This window comes from Ochotona princeps, chromosome 2 (genome assembly GCF_030435755.1).
Source record: "Ochotona princeps isolate mOchPri1 chromosome 2, mOchPri1.hap1, whole genome shotgun sequence".
Taxonomy (NCBI): Eukaryota; Metazoa; Chordata; class Mammalia; order Lagomorpha; family Ochotonidae; genus Ochotona; species Ochotona princeps.
In genome coordinates this window covers 112,592,119-112,614,008 of record NC_080833.1, presented here as the reverse complement: position 1 = coordinate 112,614,008, position 21,890 = coordinate 112,592,119, and the positions used below count along the sequence as shown (strand labels likewise).

At 39.7% G+C, this 21,890-nt stretch overlaps 2 protein-coding genes across 2 annotated transcripts; both read left to right on the top strand.

Moving 5' to 3' along the window:
* The first annotated feature begins 6,081 nt into the window (after positions 1 to 6,081).
* On the top strand, positions 6,082 to 8,654 carry LOC101525915 (olfactory receptor 6N2). Its single transcript, XM_004589059.2, has 2 exons — positions 6,082 to 6,164; positions 7,560 to 8,654. Exon 2 carries the CDS (start codon positions 7,566 to 7,568, stop codon positions 8,517 to 8,519), a length of 954 nt encoding a protein of 317 aa, XP_004589116.2. The 5' UTR covers positions 6,082 to 6,164; positions 7,560 to 7,565; the 3' UTR covers positions 8,520 to 8,654.
* LOC101525676 (olfactory receptor 6N1) lies at positions 6,094 to 21,781 on the top strand. The gene is made up of 2 exons (XM_004589058.2): positions 6,094 to 6,164; positions 20,779 to 21,781. The coding sequence occupies exon 2, from the start codon at positions 20,797 to 20,799 to the stop codon at positions 21,733 to 21,735; it is 939 nt and encodes a 312-aa protein (XP_004589115.2). The 5' UTR covers positions 6,094 to 6,164; positions 20,779 to 20,796; the 3' UTR covers positions 21,736 to 21,781.
* The last annotated feature ends 109 nt before the right edge of the window (positions 21,782 to 21,890 follow it).

Here is a 21,890-nt window from a genome sequence, read left to right as displayed (position 1 = left end):
CCCAGTGAGTTATAAGTGCATCCCGGCTGACTGCTTCCTGTCTGTTTCTAAGCTTTCCTAGTTGTTCTCTGTCTATCTATTCTAGTTTGTTTGTTCATTTGTTTGTTTGTTTTGAGGGGTTTCTGGAGCGATCCTGATGGTTCTTATGATAGAGGGTGGGGACCCAAAGTTGGAAGCAGGCAAGGGCCAGAGAAAGCTCCTCTCCCTAGTCCCGAAGGAAGTTTACTGTTCTTCTGTTTCTGTGGACCGCTCAGGGATCCTGGTTGTTGTTCCGATGACCCTGGATCCTGCAAGGCAGGAACTGGGCTTCTTCCATCCCACATTGTAGATCAAAATGGGGGTGAGTGACCTCAGAGTTCTTGGCCTCCGAAGGCACTCCATTTCCCCCGTGCGGAGACCATTTCAATTCAAGGTTTTAAGGGTTCCATACACATGCAGCAAGGGGAAAGTAAAATGTTTTTACCACTTTTGAAATTGTATTCTGAAAGCTTGTATTTTTGTCTGTTGTAAAAATAAAGACAACAATTTATTGCTTAGGACTATTGGGAGAAGAAATGATTGATGGTAAAGATAATTTAGAAATTGTTCTTAATTTTAGTACTAGCTATGCTTCAAGACCTTCTACAGTCTTTTAATAATGTTTTACTACTCAGGAGAAGCATGAAGGTTTATATTTTAATTGCATAATAAAAATTAAAAGAAATACTCTATTTCTTTCTTTCTTTATCTGAATAGAAAGAAGCTACATTAGCTCTGTGCTGTTTGAGTTTTATTTGTCACAGATTCTAATGTATGTACCTATGGTCTGTTAGCTTAAATTTTATCAATTGGTACATTTTTGTGGTTTGAATAATTAATGCTATTATTTATTTGTTATATCTTACATGCCTCATTACAATTCTTCTTAACTACAAAATATTTTAGATACACAGCAAAAGTGATATAAATGCTCTTATAATTCTTCATGTACTATTTTGCCATATTTGCTTCTGATATTTAAATAATTAAAATGCTACTCTTCTGTAAGGAAAGAAGAAAAAACCATTTATTTAGTTACTGAGAAAGAAGGAAAAACTGAGAGATCTCCCCATTCACTGTTGTATTATTCATACAGCAAAATTGTGCAGGTTTGGGCGAGGCTAAAACCAGCAGCCGGGAGCTTCATCTGCATCTCCCACTTGGGAGTGGGGTTGAAGAGCTTGGCTCATTTCTGCTGCTTTCCCAGGCATGTTAACATGAAGCAGGACTGGAAGTGCAATAGCTGAGACTTGGAGAAAATGCCCACAGTAGATGCCAAGTCACAGGTGGCAAATGAGCCTTCTGTGCCACAATGCTGGCCCTCTGAGCTTGACAGCTACTACTACTTCTCTCTTTTTTTTCCCTTAGGATTCATTCATGTTACTTGGAAGGAGAGAAAGAGAGAGAGAGAGAGAGAGAGAGAGAGCGAGCGAGCGCGAGCTACTCCATCCCCTGATTCATCCCAGAACTGGACCTATCTGAAACTGGGAACCAGGAGCTTCTTCCAGGTCTCCCATGTGAGTGCAGGGTCCGAAGGCTTTGGGTAGTCCTCAACTACTTTCCCAGGCCACAAGCCGGGAGCTGGAAGGGAAATGGAGCAGCCAGGATATGAACAGGTGCCCAGATGGGATGCCTGTGTTGGCAGGAAAAGCATTAGCCTGTTATGTTAGCTCACCAGCCCTGTGACCTTTACTTAAAGGCACAGTTCTTCCTTTGTAAAATGAAGCTCTGTCAATAAATTACTGCTAAACCAGTCTTGTTTGGCTCTCTTACATACCTTGGCTCATCAAATACTTGCTAGGTTAATTATTTAGAGGAGTCTAACAGCAAAATATATTCCATATCTACTATGTGAAACAGGAAGTGTAGACTGACAGGTATTAAAAATGACGAGGAATTGTAAATAGAGTGGTTGAGATACCTTTAACGCATACCAGAGTGCCAAGGTTTCACTCCCCTATCTGGCTCCCAAATAAGCTTTCTGGAATTGTAGATACTGAGAGACAAATGATGTTTCTGTTGGTCAGATTCTTGTCACCCACATGGGAAGCCTAGATTGAGTTCCCAGTTCCAACCATTGCTGTCATTTAGAGCTCACACCAGAAAAAGTCTCTCTCTCTCTTTCTCTTTCTCTTTCTCTCTCTCTTCCTTTCCTTCCTCTCCACACCCCTCTATGTGCATGTGTGTCTGCCTCTTAAATAAAATATTTTACAAACCTATACACTTAATTTTTGTATTTTATAGTACTTATCTGTCACAACCCAAATCCACATTATATGAAATGTGGCTGAAAGAAAAAGCCAGTGATGACCACAGGACACACAGATATTCAGTTGTGCCAGTGAACACAACAGGTCCTTCACTTAGGGTGTCGGCAAATAAACAGCCTCAAGTGAGATCTGCCCTGAGAAAAGCTTCCTTTACTTGTGACAAGTGAAGGAGATGGTAATGACTTACAGTCCTCTAAATTAATCACTTCCCCTAGAAGTAGTATTCTAGAACTTGTATAGTAAATATTGGAGAAGTAAACAGGATTTAGAAAGTAGGGGAGAGCTTTGCCTGCTCGGTGCACATTCTAATACACTTTGTGTTCAAAATTTGGCTCATGTTGATTTATAGCTTTAATATAGTGGTCTGCTTCTCTGTGAACACAATGGCGCAGCATAAGTTTTAGTGGTATACCATCTGAAAAACAAGTTCAGGAGCAATCCTTTCAGATTCTCTGCCAGTGGTCCCAACATTCTCTTTTGAGAAAACATTCTACACAATTCGTTTAAAATAGTGGTCAAGGCCTTGAATGAGGTGCTGTTCTAGGGACGTGATCCTCTGATTGCAGAGCCTCAGAAATGGTAGTGTGAGTTACGATCTCAATATAAGACCCCATTTAGTAACACTTGCTAAGTAACTCATGTCATTCAAAGCACAATGTAACGTGATTCTCACAAATGCTATATGAGGTTCCTTTTTTCTTAAGGTTTGTTAATGTTTATTGGACAGAAAATCTACAGACAGAAGGAGATACAGAGAGAAAGATTCTCCATCCATTGGCCCACTCCCCAGTGGCTGCAACAGCTGGAGCTGAGCCGATCCAAAACCAGGAGTTTCCTTCAGATCTCCCACATGAATGCAGGATCCCAAGCCTTTGGTCATCCTCCACTGCTTTCCCAGGCCACAAGCAGGGAGCTGGAAGGGAAGTGGAGCAGCCAAGACATGAAACAGTGTCCATATGGGATCCCAGAGTGTGCAAGGTGAGGATTTAGGCACTGGGCTACCACATATGGGCTCTATGCAGTTCCTTTGATTGTTATTTTCATTTTATATTTGAGTCATACAAGGACCCATGTCAGGATTATAAACCCAAACAGCCCAGAGTCCATGATCACCACTTCCAAGCTCCACCACTTCTTTAAGTGTTGATAGTTTTATCAGAGAGACTTCTCAAAGAATGACATTGGATGGGACCACGCACAGGATGAAGAAACAAAACTGGCTAAAAGCATGTGAGGAAATACAGAAACTCTTTAGAGTTCTGAGGCAACACAGAGCAAAATGTTTGCAGGAACAAAGACAGGGAGATTGGGACCATAATCTAAGAATCTGTGTTACATCACTGGAGGTGGAGGTTACACAAGGCTGACAGAGATGGGGATGAAGTTGCCTTCATTTTCTGAACATGCGTATCCAGGTGGGAGACCTTATCAGTTTGTCATCAAGTCCCCTCCCAAGAGCCTACCCTGAGTCTGACTCTCACTTTCCTCTGGGTGTTGGAGTCTTCCCCTTCCCTTTACCCCTTGTGACTTGAAACAGTGTTGGCTCAGGGGACTCTGTCAATTGGGATAAGACTCACTTAAGAGTAAGAAAGGCTCTCAGATCCTGCCTCACCCCCCACATATCCTGAATCAGGCAAGACCAAAGCAAACATTGATCGGTTCATTGTTTGGTAGGTGATCTGGGGAGTACACTAACTGTAACAATTGGGATTCTGAGAGATGGGACTAATAGTGAAGGATTTGAAACAAATATTATTTTCAGAGTATAGTGGAAAGATGACTTCAATAATTGTGATTTGGAATATTCATCTCTGTGAAATCAGAGCAATAAATTTGAAAGAGATTCTATTTTCAACAAATGTATTTGCTTTATTTAAAACTGAGAGGTACGGAGAGAGAAAGAGCAAAATAGAGAAAGAGAGAGAGAGTGAGAGTATTGCATTTTCCGTTCATTTCCTAGATAGCTGCAACAGCCAAGGCTGGACCAGGATGAAGCCAGGAACCAGGAGCTGTTGGGTCTTCCACCTGGGCGGCAGGGTCCCAAACACTTGAATCATTTTCCACTGCTTCTCCTGGGCCATTATCAGAAAACTGTATCAGAAATGGAGCTGTTAAGACATGACCCAGTTTCCATATGGGATGTTGAGGTTGAAGGCAGCGGGTTTACTCACTATGCTACAGTGCTGGCCCTAGAAGACACTGTAACGGTCATCTTATACATTCTTCTTTTGATTTTTAAATCCATTATACAACAAAAAGACATTGGGAATATTTGAAAGAATGTTTGAAAGTGTTGGGAGAAGGAAGTTGTCCTTTATGCTGCTATAAACTAGCTAGGTGTTGGCATGGGTGGCAGAAAGCCAAGTTTTTTGAAATGTCATTCATGACACAGCAGCTGTGACTAAGATCTGATGTGGTCTGATGTTGTTTCAGGAAGAGATGCTCTTGATAAGCTGCACAGTGGGTGAGAGAACCTTACACAGGTTTGTTAAGCAGATGATTGAAGACACTTGGTGATGCAAAAGTTTATTTTCTAGAGATCGGCTGAGTGCTCCTGAAATTGTCTCATAGAGATGCTAACCTTTAGAAAGAAGAAACATCAGTGACAGTTCCTTGTAAGTAAAAGATGATCAAAAACATTTCTTATAGTTTCTCTGAGTCAATGGGCGTAGAGGAAGTGAGACTAAATTAAACTTCAGACACTAGCTCATTTTGACAAACAGAGCTTGATGTGCTCAGTTGCAACTGAAACAACAAAAATAATCTAAATTGAGGCTACAGAAAGTCAAATCCATTTAAGAAACATTAATTAACTTTATGGTTCTCTGCTTATTGTTCTTGGTATCAGTAGGGGAGACAAGTCACCATTTAATACTCTATTCTCTAAGGTCTTACCCATTAATGGACTCACAGACCCGGTGAAGAGCATTAACTTCGTAAGTGGACAAAGTAGGTGTTACAGGAACATAGAAAAATAAAAACAAGCGGCTTTTTCTGGAGTCAGGACAGCCCATTATTAAGGAGCCAGCATTTGACCAGACTCTGAAGTGGGAGAAAGGCTAGGACAGGAGGAAGAGAATTAAGGAAGCACCATGTGATCAGGGTTTGAAGGTACCAGAAACGTCAGGAATCAACGACCTCTGTTTTAAAGTGTCTGTCTTTCAGAAAGGTGGACGCAGTGTCCCTTTAGAAGAAAACACATGGAAAAAGGGACTTGAGTATCATTTTGAGTGAATTCAATACTTAAGATATCAAAACCCAAAGTTTGTTTCTGGTACAGGTAATTTGGATTTGGAAGGGATATTTAAGGTTCAGTGAGTTGTATAAATAGGAGGCAAAGTATTACTAGGCTATGGATTAAATTGGTTAGTTTAACATCTTTTTTATTTATTAACCTTAATGTCACAATCATTATGTCATAGATTACAATAAAAAAAGCCAGAAACTGCTAACAGAGATTGCTAACAGAAACTGAAGAAGGAGAGAAAGATAGGGCATAACCGGCCCTAGCCACTATTTTATACATTTAAAGGCACATTGTATCTTCTCTTTTCATTTCTATTTTTCTTTTTGTGTCTGCTACACATTGTGTATGAGGACAGTTAGAATGTCTAACTATGTATTTCTTACCTGTCTTAATATGTGTATTTTGGAAATACAGGGTTTATTCTCATACCACTTTATGATTTTTTGTTGTTGTTATTCCTTCAAATCTGCATTATCCAAGTGTGGTAATTACTCCTGTTCATCTTCTATCAGGAAAACCCAGATGGTAAACTGAGTTTGAGATCAAAATTCATTTCAAGATGCTTTAAAAATATTCATCTGAACATTTGGTCATTTGCAAATGTTCCTCAGTGATGCCTACATTTTTGGGTGAGTTTTCTGAACTCCTTTGCTATACAGAATACATGCTTCCCTAACTCAAGTAGCCTCCTTTTTGTCTGAAAACTGTTTTTTTTTCCTATTTTATTCAGTTGATAATTATTTTTCTTTAAAACTCAGCTCAGGCCCAATGAAGCAGCGTAGCGGCTAAAGTCCTCACCTTGCACGCACTGGGATCCCATATGGGCACTGGTTCTAATCCTGGCAGTCCCCCTTCCCATGCAGCTCCCTGCTTGTGGCTTGGGAAAGTAGTCGAGGACAGCCCAAAGCCTTGGGACCTTGCACTCACGTGGAAGACCCAGAAGAGGCTCCAGGATCCTGGCTTCACATTGGTTCAACGCCAACCATTGCATCTGATTAGGGACTGAGTCAACAGACGGAAGTACTTCCTCTCTGTCTCTCCTCTCTGTATATCTGATTTTCCAATGAGAATAAAATAAATCTTAAAAAAATCAGCTCAAGAGATTCTTCTGAGAAGCCATCTTTAGTCTTCCCAGTATGACAAACGACACCTACCATTGATAGTCTGCAATGTACTCTATTTCATAGTCTACACAAGGATGCATGATTGATGTTAGCTATTTGATCAATGCCAGTGTACGTTCATTGTTGAAATTTATATTCATTATGGTTAACACACATTTTTTCCAATTTATGTGTATAAAAGTTAACTAAGTAAAAAGAAATGATGCAGTATTCTATGAATCTCATGTACAAAATTTACTCCTATAGACTTGACTGAAGAAATCAAGACTGGAGAAAAGAGAGTATATAAGAAAGCCCAGCAAAATGAAACTAGAGAGTATAATTTTATACTTCGTATCTGTAATGTAGTATCCTTATGAAACAGAAATAGGTAAGAATCTTTCCAGTCTCTCTCCTATGAGTTTTCTCATCTGTAACAATGGTATTTATTAGATGCATTTACATTAATATGTTGAATCTAAAGCACTTGTTAAAGTGCTAATATGAAGGTATGTTAGAAGTTCATGCAAAATGGAATGAAAGGGGGCCAGGCATGACAACCTGGTGTTTAAAGTCCTTGCCTTGCATGTGCTGGGATCCCAAATGTATGCCAGACCCTGCACCTGCCTGGGAAACCCAAACATCTTCCTCTCTGTCTCTCCTCCTCTCTGTATATCTGACTTCCCACTAAAACTAAATCTTTTAAAAAATGGAATGAAATGATACATTTATTTTGATACAAAATTGCTGAAATTCATGCAGAGCGTTCTTATGAATTAATGTTAATAAGGTAGTATTAACAATAATATTAACAATAATGGTAAGGAACGTGACACTGAGTTGAGAGATATATGAATTTTTCACCTGTGTTTGGATATCGTGTTAATTCATTTTTTTTTCTCCTTTCTTTCTCCACCTCAGCGTCTCATGGAGCAACACAACCACTCCAGTTTGACTGAATTTGTGCTCCTTGGCTTCCCCAATGTGGGGCATGTCAGGGGCTGGCTATTTGTCCTGCTACTTATAGCATATTTATTCACCATCTGTGGCAACCTGCTTATCTTCTTGGTCATACGACTGAATGCAGCGCTTCACACACCCATGTACCACTTTGTCAGTGTTCTTTCCTTCTTAGAGCTGTGGTATACAGCTACCACCATCCCAAAGATGCTGGCTAATCTTCTCAGTGAGAAGAAGACCATTTCTTTTGCAGGCTGTCTGCTTCAGACATATTTCTTCCACTCCTTAGGGGCTTCTGAATGCTACCTTCTCACAGCCATGGCCTATGACCGGTATCTGGCCATCTGCCGACCCCTCCATTATCCTGCCATTATGACCACAGCACTCTGTGCCAAGATGGCTGCCAGTTGTTGGACTTGTGGCTTCCTGTGTCCCATTTCTGAAGTTATCCTGGTTTCCCAGCTCCCCTTCTGCAACTACAATGAAATCCCCCACATCTTCTGTGACTTTCCACCTCTGCTGAGCCTGGCCTGCAAGGATACATCTATTAACGTTCTGGTGGATTTTGCCATCAATGCATTTATTATCCTCATCACCTTTCTTTTTATCATGGTTTCCTATGGGCGGATCATTGGGGCTGTGTTGAAAATAAAAACAGCAGCAGGAAGAAAGAAGGCTTTCTCCACGTGTGCCTCACATCTCATTGTGGTCCTCATCTTCTTTGGGAGCATCATCTTCATGTATGTGAGGCTAAAGGAAAGCTACTCACTGACCCTTGACCGGACACTTGCTGTAGTGTATTCTGTACTAACACCACTGGCAAACCCAATAATCTACAGCCTTCGTAACAAGGAACTCATTAAAGCCATCAAGAGAACCATCTTCCAGAAAGAGGTCAAAAGTAGTCCAATACACCACTGACTTTCTACTGAGATCCTTGCTTCATGTCCAGGTTCACCTTATGAAATGTTTAGGCTACTTAGCCTGGTCTTGAATACTCTTCCATTGTCACATGTAAGCAGAATCATGTCTCCTCTTACTTTCTTACACACTTTATATTTGTGACATTTTTTCCCACCACGTCTATACATTATCTGTTTGAAGACAAATTAAAAATACTTATTTTAGATGGAGAAAAAGAAAGAAAGAGAGAGAAGGAGATATCACTCACCCAGCTGGGTCTAACCTGACCAAAACAGTAGTGTAAACTATGTTCATGTCTCCCACATGAATGATAGGAATCCAAACACTTATAATGTTACTCTCGGTCTCTCAGGATGCACATTAGTAGAAAACTGAAAACAGAAGTGAAATCAAGACACCAACCTAGGCCTTTGACACCTGAACTCTGTCTGACACTTTAACACACAATGGCTGTCCCAACTTTTTACATTTTCTTATTTGTTCATTGGGTTGGTTATTCCTGAACAGTAGAGTTTTCCCATTCTTTAAGGGAAGTAGATATATTTCCTTGGACACACATTCACATTTAATTAAAAATTTTCTGAGCTCTTTCCAAACGAACCTCCAAACACAATCTATTTCTCCATCTTTTAATTCATTCCACTCTGGCTTTGGCTCAGACCTTACATTGAATATTTTGCTGAAATTTAATGTTTTCCATGCTTCCAAATCCATTAGATCATTCTTGTTCTTTCTTTTTTTAATTCTTGATACGTTTTAAGATTTATTTATTTATCCGAAAGAGTCATAGGGAGAAACAGAGGAAGAGACAGATTTTATGTCTGTTGAATTATAATCCTCCCACTCTCTGCCTCCTCAATAGTCAAAAAGAAGGGTCATGCTGAATCCGAAGGTAAAAGCTTCTGATGGGGCTTCCACTTGGGTGACAGAGAATCACACACTTGGGCCATCTTCAGGTCATTAGCAGAGAGCTACTGCCCAGCAGTGATGGACTTGATGCATGGCAGTGATAATCATACACATGGACTACTGACTGATTGTTAGTGAGTGAAGTTTATTAACAGCATCAGGTTTTTAAAACCTGAAGGTCAGGCAGCCATAATGGAGGAGGGTTTGAGGAATTTACATAGCAGTTCAGAGGGAGTTTACTAGTAAACCATTTGTTTGTCTAGCAGGTGCCTTTCCTTGGTCTGTTAATTCCCATTCCCATGCCTGCCAGATTTAGCACCTCTCTTTGATTTGTTATCTATTACCTGAGGATTAGGGAGCCTCTGGCTTGTGCATTTCCATATCAACAAGTCCCAGAGCATTCCCAACAGAATTGCAACTGGCCATGGCTCCACACTGGCAAGGCTTCCCAATATCCTCTCAATCAATATCTTCCTACAGACCAATCAATTGTCCTACAGATTGGAAGTGAGCAGCTGGGATATAAACCAGCATGCATATGGATTGCTGATGCTGTTGGCCACAACTTAACCTACCACATAATGTTAGTTCCCTCAATGTATTTGTCCAGTCTTCACCACTGGAAAACATTTTCTCCTGGTTTCCATAGCACCATATCCTTCTATTTTTCCTTAGCTCTCCAAACAACTTTTCTAAATGTTCTTTCTCTTATAGCACTCTTCAGCTAAATGTCCAGTTTTTGTTTTTAAATGGCTTTAAATACCATCTGTTCTGTGCAAACAACTCCTAGGTTTCTATCTCTACACTAGACACTGTTTTGAGCTTTTGACACATATGTAACTACAAACTTGAGAACACTATTTGATGACTCATGGGGATTTAAAATTTTATATTTTGAAGAATGAAATTTCCAAATTTCCAGCCCTGGATACTATATGCTATGAATTTCCCAAATTTGTGCCAGAAGTTATAAGATTTTATTTATTTATTTGAAAGGGAGACAGAAGGAGCACTCTTACCCCTGCTCTTTTCCCTAAAGGTGTAGAGTATCTGTGTCTACACGAAGACTGAAGCTAGGACCTGGGAACTGACTCTAGGAATCCCATGCAAGTGGCAAGGACCCAATTACTTGAGCCATCACCACTGCTTTGGTCATTGGGAAGTGAGAGTCAGGAACCTTATGTAGGACTCAAACCCATGGATTCTAATATGGATGGCAAGAATCCTAATTCCTAGACCAAACATCTGCCCACAAGTGATATATTGAAATATAAATTATCAATGCTATTCCTAAGGCCGTTCCCAATTGGATGTAAGATAAAACCTAGTGTCTCACCATATTTTATGAGGCTAACAAAATACTTTACTGTCGGAGAATCAAGATGGCGGAATAGGGTAAGGACACATTTAAACGGACAGAAAAACAGTTAATCAGGATGAAACAGAGAGGACATATTCCAGGAAATAGGAAAGGACAGAACAACAGCAGAGGGGTACCTGGATACTGACATACACAGGAAAGCAGCGGACATAACGGTGTGGTGTCGCCGTGACTGATACTCCAGCGGCATTCAGCTAGCAGCGATCTGAACTCCACGAGCAGCCGGAACTCCACCAGCAACCAGGTGGCAAGGGACTTTCACTGGGAGCTTGGGAGGTGAGCCCAAAGAATTGTCTATCCTGCTGGTCCATTTGATTTGACCAGGAGCAGAGACAGAGCAGCAGATCCCAGACAGACAGTGCGAGAACAGGGCGGATTTCACAGCCCAGTCAGCCCCCTAGAGCTGAATTGGGCACCATTTTGGGTAAGGAGGCAAAGGCAAGGGAAAGGACTGAGCATACACTGAGCTGGGAGTGAACTCATTTCTGACTCAGTGAACTACAGCAACGTGGAATTCTACAGGTTCCACCCAAGACAAGTCTGGGTAGCCCTAAGTCCTGACAGCCAGCAGATCAAGAAATCTAGTAGTAGTACATCAGTTGCCATTTTGTACACTGTGGCAAATGCTTTAGGACTGCAGGGGACAACAGTGAAGTGTGCATATTATGAGCTCGCGAAAACTCACTGAATTCCATGGATTGCACTGGTCCTGCAGGAAAATAACACCGACTGTGGCATTGTACCAGTCAAAATAGGTCTGTGTAGCACCCAGACATAATGTCCAACAGGTTCCAGCAAGATCAGTGCCACCAACAACCTAACTATATAGGACACCTGGTGTCTCTCTAATCCTGGGACCTGCTCCATCTGAAAGTGGGAGAAAGGTTGCAGAGACAATGGTGCAGCCTCAGTACGGCATCATGAGAGGAAGAGACTGGTGAACCAGGAGCTGGGGCTGTGGAGACCATGGTGGAAATCTAACATAAGAACCCAGACCTGGAACTCGCTGGAGGTTGTGGCACAAGTGGCTGCAAGCAAAGAGTTGTGTACCAACTGCAATAAGTAAAATCGAATTGTAGACCTGTGGGTGACACAGCTTAGAAACCTGCCCCAAGGAGAAGACTCTGCTAACCAGAAGTACAATGACCAAGAGCCAAAGAAGAGACAAAAGCACAATGAATATTACCAAAAACTTCCCTGCAAAGGAGCAAAACCCTATGCCAACCTCAGAGTTAACTGAGGAAGACATTAAGAAAATGGAGCACACAGAATCCATAAGACTGGTTTTAAAGCTTCTGATCAACAATGAGAAGCACATGCAAGATTCCAAAGAATTTAAGGAAGCAATAAAGCAAATCAAGGCTGATATATCAGAAATTAAGAACACAGTAGAGCAAATTAAAAGTACAATGGAGCATCTCCAAAATAGAATGAAGCAAGCAGAAGAAAGAATCTCAGAATTGGAAGATATTTCCTGTCATCAGGGGAAAGCAAACAACAACAACAACAACAACCAAATGGAAGCATTGCTGGATCAGGCCAAAAAAGTATTCAAGAATTGATAGACACTATTAAAAGGCCAAATATAAGAGTTATGGGAGTCCCAGAAGGTGCAGAAAGAGAAGCTGAGTTTGCAAATGTATTTAATAAAATAATAAAGGAAAATTTCCCTAATCTAGAGAAAGAATTGGGAAACAAGTTCCAGGAGGGGCACCTCCCAACAGTCTATCAAAAGCAATCTTCACCAAGACACATGATCATCAAGCTCTCTTCAATCGAACATAAGGAAAAGATTTTGAAATGTGCACGCGAAAAAAATCAGTTAACATATAAAGGAATGTCAATTAAACTCACAGGAGATCTCTCACAGGAAACTCTACAGGCAAGAAGGGAATGGAGTAACATATTCCAGATTCTAAAAGAAAAAAAGTGTCGGCCTAGGATAACATATCCAGCAAAGCTTTCTTTTGTCTTTGAAAATGAAATAAAATTCTTCCACAGTCAAGAAAAGTTAAAAGAATTTGCCTCGTTCAAACCTGCCCTACAAATGATGCTTCAAGATGTTCTCTTGACAGAGAAGAGGAATAGCACCCAACAAAATCAGAGGCAAATGGGAAGAACATCCCAGTAAAATGACAACAGAAGACTAAACCAATGAACAACCCATTCCTAAAATGACAGGACCAAAGTACCATCCATACGTATTGACCCTGAATGTAAATGGCTTAAGCTCAATCAGATGTCATAGATTAGTAGACTGGATTAAAAGCAAAACCCATCTATTTATTGTCTACAAGAGACACACCTCACCAACAAAAATCAGTGGAAACTATATCGCATGGGATTTGTTGTTTTCTGTTGGTTTCATCTCTTCAAAACACTTTCTTCTGAATACATCATTCAATGACTCACAGATCATACAGTAGCATCATTTTCTTCAAGAAGATTCTTGATTTTCATTTCTTCAGCTACACATTAGTCATTTAGTAGCATGTTATTTAACTTCATGGTGTTGCTAATTTCTTTTTTTCTTCCTGATGTTGATTTTGTTTTGTGGCTCTTCATTTAAGGGGATGTATAGCAGCTGTGTAATGGAGACTGTCATATCTAGTAACATGTTATTTAACTTCATGGTATTGTAAATTTCTATTTTTCTTTCTATTGTTGAGTTGGTGTTATGGCTTCATTTGAGGGGATAACATATCTAGATGTGAGGATACAATGCAGTATGCATTTCTACTTCCAGACAAAGATGGACTTGCAATGAAACTGTTTACTATATCTTGACAATAGGATGTTAGACTCTTTGCTATTGTCCATGCCCGCAATGATGGACATATGACTGTGTATGAAGAACTATATATTAGTAATAATATAGAGGAACTAGGTGGTGGGAGGGAAAAGGGAAATGCCAGGAGCCTATGAAATTGTATCATAGAATGATAATAAAAACAATAAAATGTAAAAAAAATACTTTACTGTCATTCTCTCCAACTTTGACTCTCATTTCTTTACCCTTGTTTTATTCTTCCCTAGCCAGATTGCCTCTTTTATTCTTTCAGACACTAAACTCTTTCTGGATTCAGTCTTTTCCATTTTACTTTATTTGGTTCATTCCTTTTGTGTGTTCAAATATCACTTTCGAAAGACATTATCTTTGAGGAGAATTCTGAACACCCAACTGAATTCCTGCTACTCATTTTCAACTTTTAAATTGTTTTATTTTTCTTCAAAACAGATGTAATCAATTTTGTGTATGTACTTTTGTATATAAGTAGAACAATGTATATATTATATAAAGTAGAAAAATAGGTTTATACATATATATATATATATAGTTTTACATTCTCTCCTAGCAATGTACAAACTGTATTTGTTCTGATTTCATTTCAGATTTGTTGTTTGCTATTTTTCTAGAATTTAGAATGTCTAAATGTATTATTTGGAACAACTGGTAAAAAAAATGTAATGAATCATATTCATTCCTGTCAGTTTTGTCATTGATCTTCAGTGATCCCAGCCTGATTCCTATCATTACTAGAACTCCTGGGTTCCAGGAAATACTGTGGGTTATTATAGTTGTACTCATCTGCCTCACAAACCATCAGTCGCAGTTTGTTCTATGTCATCCATTGGGTCCCTTTGAATACTCGTCTTTATGTGAAAACCAGTTGTGTATCACACTAGGTTATCTTTTTTATTTTAAAGATTTATTTTATTTTTAATTTTGGGGGGAAGTCACATATACAGAGAGGAGGAGAGACAAAGTGGAAGTACTTCTGTCTGTTGATTCACTCTCCAATCAGCCACAATGGTTGGACCTGAGTCAATCCGAAGTCAGGACTTCAGAACCTTGTTCAGGTCTCCCATGCTGGTTCAGGGTCCCAAGGCTTTGGGTCATCCTTGATTGCTTTTCCAGGTCAGAAGCAGGGAGATGGATGGGGAGCAAGGCTGCTGGGATTAGAACTGACCCCCATATAGGAGCCTGGTACGTGCTAGGCAAGGACTTTAGCAGCTAGGCTACTGTGCTGGACCCTAGGTTATAATCACTTGATATGCATTTATTTACTCTCAAATTATGTTGAATAGGTAAGCAATCTCCAGATAAGCTTCTTGTAAAATTAAGTAGGTCAAAGTTACTATTTAACTCTTTATTTTCTGTTGTGGCAGTATTGGTTTTGAATTTCAAAGCTAGCAATTAATCATTAAGTGGGATTTTATTTCTCAGTCACTAATTTCTTAGAATCTTTGGAGCTTCCTAAAATATCTTCTAATACTTTTTGATATTCTAATAACTACTTCAATTTCAAGACCTTTTTTCACCTACTTTTTTTTTCTCCTGTGTCTGCTGAGGAGAGAAGGGAAGGGTGCTGCTCCTTGCACTCAAACTACATCAGCACCTGGAGATTGGGGGACAGCCATTTGGTAATGCCTGAGAGCCCCAATCTTGGGAGAGTGTTCCGAGGGTGTTATTGAGTGATTTTGATAGCTCTGAGACATTGTTGGCTTCCTTACAGCAGAGTTGAAAAAATCCTTCCAAGACCTACTGACTGACCAAATCCATCCCAGTGTGCATCATCCATAGACCCAGACACTTGCTGTAAGGCTTGGCCAGGAGAGTTGTTCAAACTCTTCTGCTTTCCATTCTTTGATGAGGCACTTGATGTCCTCTGCTGGCCTAGAGGAGTTGGCTGTCATGGTCCTGTGTATATCCAGACATGCTGTCCACTGCACAGGCATCAGCAACTGATGAGATTCAGTCCCAAAACATGCATTCCCAAGGTTGGAGCACGTATTTTGGGATTTTCTCTGTGGTCAGGATTTGAGCCAGGCTATCTAGTTGGAGAGTCCCTTATGGAATCTTGCATGAGGTGACCTCAGACTTGACTCCTTTGTGTGGAAGCTAGTGTAGAGTCAGGTTCTACCACAGCCCATGCACACACCAGTGGATGCAGTTCACTAGTCAGTTCTGCCATCAGTCCCATTTCTTGTGTGAACTGATGGGCACTCTTGCCTTGCCCAGCCAAGTCCAGCATAAACTCAGTCTTCATGTGGCTGAGTATGGAAGAACCTCCACAATTTCTTACCTAGCTTGCTCCCAGCCACGGTTTTAGCATGTGTTGACTTATGTTGCAGCCTAGCCTGGTCTCTCTTGCATCCCATCTGGCTCTAGTGCACCCATGGGTCGTGCAACTTAACTCAGTGTTAGACTTAAACAGATCAGGGTCATGCATGCTGACGGGTGTTGTCATCTTGACTAGCCTGACCTGCATATAGCCTTTGAGTGTGTCTGCAGGTGCTGCAGACTGTCCCAGGTAAGCCTCCTCCCTGTCTCAGCTCCCACAAGTGTCAGGTGAGTTCCTGTTAAGCAAGGTGTACAGTCCACGCTGACTCAGCCTGTCACTACTCCCCCAACTCTTGCATAAACAGGTGGGTGATGTAGTTATACGGAGGCGAACCCACAAATCCTTTACAGATGCTGCCCCAGATACAGTTCTCTTGCATTCTGGTGAGTACTGCAGCCTAGCCTGGTGGCCCATCAGCTGGTGATGTAAAGTATTTACAAGCATGTCCACCTACAAATGCTTTAAATCAGGGCCCTTCCCCAAAAGAAGGAGAAACCAATGATAAACAAGGGATGATATTAATAAAAGGGTGAAGATGCATTTTAAACAGAACTTAACTACTAAAATAGGGTGTTAAGTATGTGTTTATATAATTAATAATCAAATCAAACTAATGTGTTCATCCCTAACATGTTGATCATTTATTTTTGATCATAATTTTAAAATCTTTTCCCCTAACATTTTAAAACTCAAACACCAAATGAAGTGCTGATGTTACATAGCCAGCTAAAAGAATATCAAGAATTTTAAATCCTAGATAGTGAGAAAAAACTCTTTTGGGGGGTAAGTTAATGCTAAGAGGAAACTTGTGTTTTCTTGAGAAAAGTTAAAATTGGCACAGATAGGAGCAGCAGACAAAATTGGCAATATTTGTGCCATCCACACCCTGTCTTCATCCTTTTGAGATCCAAGAACATTAGAAAGAAATTTCCTGTTATCATTAGGAGGTATATGTTTTCTCCCAAATCACACAAATTACCTTTCCCTGGAATTTCCACATTTCATTTTTGTTCAAGGAAAGCATTCAAGTCTATTGAAAGAAAACTTGAAGTGGTAGTTATTGCAGTAGTGAGCTAACAGGTAATGAAGGACTATTGGCTAATAATCTTCCTAGATGTCAGTTTGCCCTAAGAGACCACTTGTGCAACCCCGGGAGGCCTTCTCAGAGACCCAGGAGCTTCTGTCCAATCAAGAATGTAGCTAATGGGAGAAGAATGTTTCATGTTTGACTTCCTCCCACAGGTTTCATCAAATGCTAAGCTTTAACTTGTCCAGGCTTCAGGAGTGAGTGGATATACTACTTCCAAAGAGAGCTAGAATGTGAACAGGGAGTTTCTTTGAGTTTATGAGTTTATGATTCTGCAGTGATTGGGCTCCCAGAGGCAAGCCAGAGCAGATTTCTCTTCCTCACCAACAAGCTAGGGTAAGCACTTGGTCAGCTAGGTATTGGACCCTGTTCCTTCCTAGTCTAAACATTGGGAATGCACTTACAGCTTTCAGAAGTTAGAATAGGTGTTGAATAACTCAGATTTATGGGGCACATCATTCAGAACACAGAAATACTATTTATAGGAAAACAAGTGTTCTGTTTATCAAATGCTACAGTGTAGTGTCCAGGTTCAGATTTAACTAATTGTAAAAGTATAACTCTTATCTGAATGACCTCCTCTTTATGAGTTCCAGTTTCCTTTGTCGCAAAACGAAGACACTGAATAAGGTGAATTCTAAAGATATACCCATCACCCTTTTTATTCCTATACCTAAAATAGTCATGGACTATGGGTAAAATAATTACAATATCTAGAATGCAAGGGACTTATTCTCTAAGTTTATTGGTGTGAGCAGAATTAAATATAATTGTAAGTAACCAAGGTAAGATAAATGCTGAGTTGTACATGTAGCCTGGTTTTAAGGATCCTGACTTCAGTATCAAGAAAGTGAAGGAATTAATCAGGAACTAATGAGTCAAGGAAATAAATGTTATATTGTTCATCATCATCTTTATTATTAGGATATCAGACAATTTTCTGGGCACTTTTGGAGGTAAGGGTACATATGAGATTTATTCATTTGTCTCACCAAGCTCACTGTGTTGCTGTAGTATAAGATGAATATATGAAAATAAGCACAATTCATACAAGAGTATGATTGGAGGAGCAGTGCAGAAGGATGGCTGAGCGCTCAGAGGTGAGGAACAGCATGTTTACCTTGAACAGAAAGGGAAGGAAAGTGACAGATATGATGGAAAGCAGTTTAGGTTTCCCAGAATGACTTGGGATAAAATATTTTTCCAGCGACAACACCCAGGAAACCAAGACATCGCCATTTGTCAAGTCATGAAATTTCTATGATAATGACAATAATGGTTAAAGGCTAATTTACTTTTCTCTCAGTCTCTACTACATGTGCATATTGCTATTTATCTGACAAAATTTACATATTCATTGGACAAACACTTATTGGTCTATTGTAATGTAAGACTCAGTTGTGTGTACCTGAAATACATCAGGGAACAAAACAGTAAAATAATGTTTTTCATAACTGTTTTCCTCAGGGAGAAACAATAAATAATAGGAATGATAGATAAGCACATTTTATGAACATTGTTTTTATTTAGTATTAAGAATGTTTACATTGCATAATACATATACGTATAGCCATACATATACATTACCTTTTAGAAGATCATAGCTCTTATGGCAAAGAAAAAAAATTGGAGTCAAAAAAGGTGATGATATTGCAAGATATAGGTATTAAGATGAAGGCAGGTCACACTTTTAATAAGGCAGTCCAGGTAAGGTCAAGTAAAATGCTAAGATATGAAGGAATAAAAACTTTAAATAAATGAAGGAATTATCTGAATGTATACCTATTGAAAAACATAAGAAGACATGTTGGAAATAAATTCAAGTAACACAAGTCAAAGATAATAGTGATTCAAACCAAGGTGAAGAAAAACTGTTGAATCATTGGCTTATGGAGAAAAACAGGAATCATAAATGAGGATTTTGACCTGTCAGCTAAAAGACACAAATTACCATAATCTGAAATGGAGAAAGCTGTGGCTAGAGTCACAGTTTGGTTTCAGTTTGATATGGCTATATGACAACCGAGAGATGTGGGTAGGCAATTAAATATCTATGACTCTTGAATATGGGAGAGAAATGTTGGCTGAGAAGTTGAATCAGAGGTTGTCAGTCTATATACAGTGCTTAAAGCTGTGATTTAGTTGATATCACATCATTTATATAGAACAGAGCAATCGATCAGTTGTCTTTAGGAAATGTGACATTAAAAAGGTAAGACAAAGAAGACGAAATATCAACAAAGAAAGAAAAAAGGATGACTAGTAGTGTAGGAAGACACTGAAAGCAAAAGGACCACAGGAAGACAATATTTCAAGAGCCAAGATAGATCAACATTGTCAAAAACCTCTGATGGCCACAGTCATCTAAAGGTTAGAAGTGACATCTGAGATAATTCACACCCATGAGGCAGGGAGTTTTCATGAAACTGTGGTGGGAAATGGCCAATGAACATGGTTTTATGAAGCTACTGTGAGAGAAGAATTAAAATTCAATGTTGAAGTTTTGTTTTGGGGACTTGGGAAGGAAATTGAGCAATGATTGTGAGATACATAAGAGGAAGAGTCTGGAAGTTTATTTTTGCTTAAATAAGTGAGCTTGATAATAAGTTTCTCTATGGACAGAATCTTGCAGTAAAGATGTACATAATAATAGTTATCTATTTTTTTCTTATTGGAATTTTAGATTTTTGCACAACATGGTTGGTTATGGTTGTGAACAATATATTGCCTTCTTAGAAAGCAAGCATAGATGATATCAAATGTTCTTAACACAAAAGTAACTATGTGTATATTAAGTAATCGTTCCTTAATGCATACGTTATTCAAAACATTATGTTGGATGTGAAAATATGCAGTATTTTCTAGCAACTTATAAATAACTATGAGAGAAAAAGGGCTATTCATTTTTAATATTGTTGTCTTATTTACCCATTTAATCCTTCTTCTAAGTAGAATGTCTAGAATACAAAATTGCCTAACAATTTTGTTACATAGACCTCAACAAGTTGATATAAATATTTACTCTCTCCAGAAGCAATAAATCATAAAAGTGTACTGGAGTAAATGGTGGGGATGTGGCACAAAAGATCAGTGAGTAGGTTACTGTAGAGAAAAATTCAGTGAAGTCAATTTGCTTTCTGCCTTTCTGGGCAGTGTTAGCCTTTATGGGAGTTCTCAGCAGTGCGCTGAAGAGCTCCATCCTCACACTGATTTTTCATGCTCCTAACCGATGATGTTAGTGCAAGCACTTCCAGAAGGAAATGGAAAAAAGCAGAATGTGAAATAATTATTTTGTTTATAGTCTGAAATTGAAGGATGCATTAGTTGAAATTAGAAACGGCAAAATTTAATTTAAATGATGCATTATTGATCCAGTTTTCTAGTAATATTTTGTCAGTTTAATTGTGATTTACTATTTAAATGAAAAAATGCATGTGATGGTATATAGCATAGATAAAGGGCCCTGGAATTTATAAAACCTGTGTTGATCCCATCAAGCAAGGCAATTTTGTTATAGGATTGAATATGAATGACCCAAATCAGGATGTGTTAATCAGAAAAAGGTACTACAATTGTAAGGGTGAATGCTCAGAAAGAAGCTGTTGACCAGAGAAGAGGGAGGTGGAGAATCGAAATGCTGGCCTCTCAAAACATTTAATAGTAGAGGTTTAAAGGTAGAGAACAAATATTTGGAAAGTTTCCTTTATGTTGGGGCTTCTATGGCTCAACTTTCTTCTTTACTTCACATTCTAGGGACATGAACTGTGAACGATGGACATTGGCAACTGGAGCCAAGTAACAGAATTCATCATCTTAGGCTTCCCCCATCTTCAGGGAGTCCAGACTTACCTCTTTCTCTTGCTCCTTCTCATTTATCTCACCACCATAATGGGCAACCTGCTGATATTCCTGGTGGTCCGCCTGGACTCCCGGCTCCACACACCCATGTACCACTTTATCAGCGTTCTCTCCCTCTTAGAACTTGGCTACACAGCTGCCACCATCCCCAAGATGCTGGCAAACCTGCTCAGTGAGGAGAAGACCATTTCATTCTCGGGTTGTCTTCTGCAGATATATTTCTTTCACTCCCTTGGAGCTACTGAGTGTTATCTACTGACAGCTATGGCTTATGATAGGTATTTAGCAATCTGCAGGCCCCTCCACTACCCCACCCTTATGAGTTCAACACTCTGTGCCAAGATTACTGTTGGTTGTTGGTTGGGAGGTTTGGCTGGGCCAGTGGTTGAAATTTCCTTGGTCTCTCGACTTCCCTTCTGTGGTCCTAATCATATTCAACACATCTTTTGTGATTTCCCTCCTGTCCTGAGCTTGGCGTGTACTGACACATCAGTCAATGTCCTGGTAGATTTCATTATAAACTCCTGCAAGATCCTGGCAACCTTCCTGCTGATCCTCAGCTCCTACATGCAGATCATCCGCACAGTACTGAGAATCCCTTCAGCTGCAGGCAGAAAGAAGGCTTTCTCTACCTGTGCCTCACACCTCACTGTCGTTCTCATATTCTATGGTAGCATTCTGTTTATGTACGTGCGGTTGAAGAAGAGCTATTCCCTGGACTATGATCGGGCACTGGCAGTGGTCTACTCTGTGCTTACACCCTTCCTCAATCCTTTCATCTACAGCTTGCGCAACAAGGAGATCAAAGAGGCCATGAAGAGGCAGCTAAAGAGAACAACCATAGTAAGATGACCCTGGAAGGCAGGGAAGGGGCAGGTCAAGGCTGGAATAGCACTGTGGTGACCCAATGGGTAACTGGTTGCCTCAGATGAGAAATAAAATTCTCAATGATTTTACATATGGAATAGTAGAGTTGGGACAAATGATACTGGACTTTCAAAGTTACT